This window comes from Psammomys obesus, unplaced genomic scaffold, assembly GCF_907164565.1.
Source record: "Psammomys obesus unplaced genomic scaffold, mPsaObe1.curated_primary_1811, whole genome shotgun sequence".
Classification (NCBI taxonomy): Eukaryota; Metazoa; Chordata; class Mammalia; order Rodentia; family Muridae; genus Psammomys; species Psammomys obesus.
This window is the reverse complement of record NW_026585894.1, coordinates 12,092,994-12,099,290: the sequence shown is the minus strand read 5'-3', so window position 1 is coordinate 12,099,290 and position 6,297 is coordinate 12,092,994. Positions and strand designations below refer to the sequence as shown.

Below are 6,297 nucleotides of genomic sequence, written 5' to 3'. Positions count from 1 at the left end.
TGTCCTGGAATACACTGTATAGACTAGGCTAGTCTCACACTAACAGAGATCTTCCTGCCTCTGGCTCCTATGTGCTCAGATTAAAGGTATGTACCACCATGCCAGGCTTCTAAAAGTATTTATTGAGGGCAAGATAGTAGCTGCCCTTTAATGAGGTAAAGGGAGTTGCTGCCAAGCTTGATGGCTTGAATTTGATCCCCAGAACCTACATGTTAGGAGAGAAACAAGTCCTTCAAATATCTTGGCCCTCCATACATGGTTTGCAAGCATGTTCCCCCAATAAATACATAAAATGAAAAAAAAATGTATTTATTAAGGATCTTACTGTGGGGTCAGCACTGAACTGAGCCATGAGGATATAGAAATAAGCAAGACAAATTTAATCACTGCCCTCAATAAAGACCATTTACAGGGCTGGAGAGATGGCTCAGAGGTTAGGAGCACTGACTCGTCTTCCAAAGGTCCTGAGTTCAATTTCCAGCAACCACATGGTGGCTCACAACCATCTATAATGATATCTGGTGCAGGTGTACATGCAGGCAGAAGAATGTATATATAATGAATAAGTAAATATTTAAAAAGAAAAGGATACCTTCTAGCAATGAAAAGGGAAGATAGATATAAAAAACATAAAGACCATTTACTATCAAGGAAGGAAGATGGTGAATAAGTAAACAGAATTAGGGGCTGGAGAGATGTCTTAGGGGTTAAGAGCACTTGTTCTTGCACTGAACCTTGGTTTGGATCCCAGCACCAGCACGCTGGCTCACAAATCAGTGTAACTCCAGTTCCAGCGAAAACTGCTGCCCTCTTCTGCCCTCTGTGGGCACTGTATGCTTGTGGTACACAAACATATATACATGCAGGTAAAACAAGGGATATACAGAGACCTTGTCTCAGAAAACAAAACAAAAAAATTTCTTTAAAAATAATAAAATTTTTAATGTTTTAAAAAATTTTAATATTAAAAAATTTTAATATTAAAAAATTTCAAGTCTTTGCAGAAAGAAATTGAAGAAGATATCGGAAGATGGAAAGATCTCCCATGCTCATGATCAGTAGGATTAACACAGTGAAAATGGCCATCCTATCAAAAGCAATCTACATATTCAATGCAGTTCCCATCAAAACACCAACACAATTCTTTACATAACTTCAAAGAACAATTCTTAATTACATATGGAAAAGCAAAAAAAAAAAAAATGCAGAATCGCTAAAATAATCCTGTACAACATCAGATCGTCTGGAGGTATCTCCATCCCTGATTTCAAGCTGTAGTACAGAGCAATAGTAATAAAAATGGCAAGGTGCTGGCATAGAAACAAAATGGTGGGCCAATGTAATTGAATGGAAGACCCAGAAGCAAACCCACATACCTACAGATACTTAATTTTTAACAAAGAAGCCAAAACCATACAATGCAAAAAAGACAGCATCTTCAACAAATGGTGCTGGTCTAACTGGATGTCTACATGTAGAAAAATGTAAATGGATCCATATTTATCACCCTGCACAAAACTAAAGTCCAAGTGGATCAAAGACTTCAACATAAATCCAGACACACTAAACCTGTTAGAAGAAAAAGTGGAGAAGATCTTTGACCTCAATGTCACAGGAAACAACTTCCTAAACAGAACACCAACAACACAGGCTCTAAGATCAACAATCAATAACTGGGACCTCACAAAACTGAAAAGCTTCTGTAAAGCAAGGACACTGTCATCAGAACCAAGCAACAGCCAACAGATTGGTAAAGGATCTTCACCAACCCTATATCTGACAGAGGGCTAATATAAAGTATATATAAAGAATTCAAGAAGTTCAACACCATCTACCAAGTAATGCAATTAAAAAATGGGTTACAAAGCTAAACAGAGAATTCTCAATAGAGGAATATAGAATAGCAGAGAAACACTTAAACAAATGTTCAATGCCCTTAGTCATCAGGTAAATGCAAATCAAAATGACCCTGGGATTTCACCTTACACCCATCAAAATGGCTAAGATAAAAAACTCAAGGGATGATGCATGCTGGAGAGGATGTGGAGAAAGGGGACCCCTCCTCCTTTGCTCATGGGAATGTAAACTTGTACAACCACTTTGGAAATCAATCTGGCACTTTCTCAGAAAATGAGGAATAGTGCTACCTCAAGATCCAGCTATACCACTCCTATTCATATACCCCAAAGATGTCCAACCATTCAATAAGGACATTTGCTCAACCATGTTCTTAGCAGCTCTATTCATAATAGGCAGAATCTGGAAACCACCTAGATATCCCTCAAAAGAGGAATGGATACAGAAATTGTGGTACATTTGCACAATGGAATACTACTCAGCTATTTCAAACAAGGAAATCAGAAAATTTGCAGGCAAATGGTGGGAGCTAAAAAAGATCATCTTGAGTGAGTAAACCCAGAAACACAAAGACACATAGGGTATATACTCAGTCCTAAGTGGTTATTAGACATATAATACAGGATAAACATACTAAAATATATACTCCTAAAGAAGCTAAACAACAAGGAAGACCGTAGGGAAAATGCTCAATCCTCATTCAGAAGGGCAAACAAAATAGACATCGGAAGCAGGAGAAGTCACGGAACAGGACAGGAGCCTACCACAGACAGCCTCTGAAAGACTCTACTGATCAGGATATTGAATCAGAGGCTGAGACTCATAGCCAAACTTTGGGCAGAATGCATCGAATTTTATGAAAGAAGGGGGAGATAAAAAGAGCAGGAGCTCCAAAAAGAGAACAACAGAGACTAAATAACTGAGCCCTGGGAGCCCTAAAGAGAATAGTACCCCAAGCAAGCAAGGACCATGCATGGAGAGGACCTCAAACCCCTGCTCAGACATAGCTCATAGACTCAATCTCCAAGGAGGGTCCCTAGTAAGGGGCTCAGGAGATTTCTCTGGCATGAACTCAATGGCAAGCTCTCTGACCACCTCCTCCTTGAGGGTGCAGCCTTGCCAGGCCACAGAGGAAGACAATACAACCAGACTTGTTGAGACCTGATAGGGAGGAACTCCCTATCAGTGGTCTAGGGGAGGGGTATAGGGAGAGAAGTAGGAGGGAAGGTGGGATTGAGAGGAGACAAGGGAGGAGGCCACAGCTGGGATACAAATTGAATAAATAATAATATCTTAATAAAACAAAAAATAGAACAATAAAGAAAACAATAAAGAAAATAAATATTAAAGTTCTGATTCTTGCTATAAAGCACAATTATGCAGGTATGATAAATGTGCCGAGTGAAAAATGAATCTTGGGTCTGGAGAGATGGGTTAGTGGTTAAGAGCACTGCCTGCTCTTCCAAAAGACCCGAGTTCAATTCCTAGCACCTACATAGCAGCTTATAACTGTCCATTTCCAAGGGATTGAACACATTTATACTAACACACATAAAATGAAAAATGAATCTCTTCTGTTATGGTTTGACTATGAAATGTTTCCCATGGGCCCTAGATTTGAATTAGCTGGTTCATGGCTAATGCTGTTATTTGGGGAAGTTGTTGAAATTTGGGGATGTGAGGTATAGCTGAAGGAAATAGGCCACTGGATGCAGAACCATGAAGGTAATGAAAGGTTCTAGTTCTCTCCTTTATCTCTGCTTTCTGTCTATCATGATATGAAGTACTTCTGCAACAGGCCCAGAAATACAGAGCCAAGTGACTTGTAAGTCAAAATAAAAACTGTTGAATGATTATAATATTTAATATTGATTCATGTAATCATTAAGGCAGCAGTTACTTCTTAACCATCTATTACATAAATTAAGGACACAGAAATTTGTTAGATTTCTGATAAGCCTTAATGCCCTGGGGCTGCTCAGACATTGACCCTTTTTAGTCTATCTTGTCTAGTTCCCAGCCAAAATCCCCATAAATGTTTACACATGTTTTCCATCTGGGCTTTTTCTCTCCATCCTGCCAATCCTCAGAGCAAGCTCCTCCCAGCCACATGCTTCTAGTTCACCTTAACCCATGGTAACCTGTTCCTAACTTCCTCCTTCCTCTCTCCTCTTCTTGGTCTCTCTCTACCACGCCCCAGCCCTTGAAACTTGGCTCCACCTACCTCTCTCTGCTCAGTCCAGGCTGTAGGCAACATCATTTATCCAATCAGAAATAATTGAGAAGGCAAGGTTAATACCATGTCATTCTGGATACATAAGAATTTGCTCATAAGGATCATGGCGGAGGGGGCAAGCCATTAATATTTGAATACATAGTAGCTTCAGATCAACTCCAACAAAATAACCTAAAATAAATCTTTCTTAAGTTATTTCTGTCAGGTATTTTGTCACAGGAAGTAGGCAACTACCACACCCCTACATTATATATATACACCATAATTCTGAGAATTTGTGAATATGATCTAATTTGGTAAAGGAGTCTTTTCAGGTATTTTTTTTTACCAACATGAGGCCATAATGTATTATTCCAGTGGGTCCTAAATTAAATAGAATCATTCTTTTTATTTTATTACAAAAGTTTATTACAATGTATAATAGGCTCCAGGATAACACTTCATTCTAGCTGCAGGTGGCAAAGATGTTATGTCAGGGAATCCAGATGTTTAAAAGGCTCCAGGATAACACTTCATTCTATATGTAAGTAGCAAACATGCTATAGCAGGGGATCTGGATGTTTAAATAGGAATGGAAGAGGGCCACCATCACCTCTGATATGAGGAACAGCTTACTTTTTGTCAGATTTCTTAATTCCACCTGTGACCAGGGACCCTTTCCCCACAGCCTTGGCTTTTAGATCCTCGAGTTTCTTCTGCTCCTCTTTCTGTTTCTGCTTGAAAGCCTTGTCTTCCTTGTCCATCTCCTTGGCCTGCTTCTTGGGCTGTTTCAGGGGCTTCTTTTTGCCACCTTCATGGCTGGACATGGAGCCAACAATACCTTCACCAGTCTCTAATAGAATCATTCTTATAAGAGATACATAGAGAGTCAGGAAGAAGAAAAGAATATGTAAAAATGGAGGTAGAGATTGAAGATATGCAACCATAAGCCAGGAATGATTGAAACCACTGGGATCTAAAAGAGCAATGAAGGATTCCCATAGGGTCATAATAGAAAACATGGCATGCCAACACTTTGATTTGAAGTTTCATTCCCCCAGAATTATGAGAGAATATTTTTGTTGAGTTAAGCCTTGAAGTCTGAAGTAGTTTGTCTCATAACACAGGAACTCAATGGTTTGGTGATAATCTATGTGGAAACTATCCAGGAGGGCAGTATGATGTGAGAGATAAACAAAGCAACAGGCAGGGCTTGAGAGATGGCTTAGCAGTAAGCATGATTGTGGGCTTAGATTTTTCACCAAACCTACTTTATTTAGGATTCTTAAACGTTTATCCCCCCCCAACTGACCAGAGGTAGAGGAAAAAGAAGGTTATTAGGTAAAAGGGGGTTATAGACCTTTCAGAAGTAGTTCCTTGGGATGAGTCCACTCTTTTTTTTTTGTCCAGATACTAGGAGTCTAGTACAAAGGCCAACACCAAGTAGCAACATGAATCAGCACAATTCAGAAGCTTGGGGCAAGTCAGCAAAAGCCTCAAGACTCAGTTGGATTGCCCTGAGAAGTTCTCTGGAATGTTTTCTCTGCAAAATCATCTCAAAACACGAAGATCAGCACAGAGATGTTGATCCAAAAATTGATGTCACACTGTCTGCAGGCTTCTATATATCTCCTCTCCTCAGAGTCCACCCACGGATGTTCTCAGCTGACCAAAGTCACGCCCATCACATGAGACAGCTCACAGCAAAACATCACATGCCCATTCAACAAGACAGCTTCTTGGAAAACATCACATGACTCAACTGAGTCTTCAAAGAAACCAAAAACTTCCACTTCACATGATTGCTGCTCTTGCAGAGATCCCAGATTTGATTCCCAACACCCATGTTAGGAGGCTTACAACTGTCTATAGCCTGTACCTCCAGCTTCAGGGGACCCAACACCCTCTTCTAGCCACTGTGGTACACACTTGCATGTGAAAACGCCCATGCACAGACATTCACAAGCACAAAAATAATAAATATAAAGGCATTTTTTAAGTTGAAAGGAAAAACAGATTTTGGTTGCAGAAATAGAAACAGATAAGAGAGTGAGGAAGGTTCTACTCTATAAGCACCAAATACTGTGCTCTACTCTTACTTTTTTACATTTATTTATTTTAGTGTGTGTGTGTGTGTGTGTGTGTGTGTGTGTGTGTGTGTGTGTGGTTAATTGTCTCTATCATGTGGGTCCCAGGGATGGAAGCCAGTTTGCCAGACTAGTCAC

General features: G+C 39.8%; 1 protein-coding gene across 1 annotated transcript; it reads right to left on the bottom strand.

The window, feature by feature from the left end:
* Window positions 1-4,704: 4,704 nt before the first annotated feature.
* Window positions 4,705-4,899, bottom strand: LOC129670894 (translation machinery-associated protein 7-like). Its single transcript, XM_055599504.1, has one exon. It carries the CDS (start codon window positions 4,897-4,899, stop codon window positions 4,705-4,707), a length of 195 nt encoding a protein of 64 aa, XP_055455479.1.
* Window positions 4,900-6,297: the final 1,398 nt, after the last annotated feature.

What these genes read in the sequence shown, in the direction of transcription:
- LOC129670894 (XM_055599504.1), bottom strand. Translation starts at nt 4,899, where the DNA reads ATGTCCAGCCATGAAGGTGGCAAAAAGAAGCCCCTGAAACAGCCCAAG.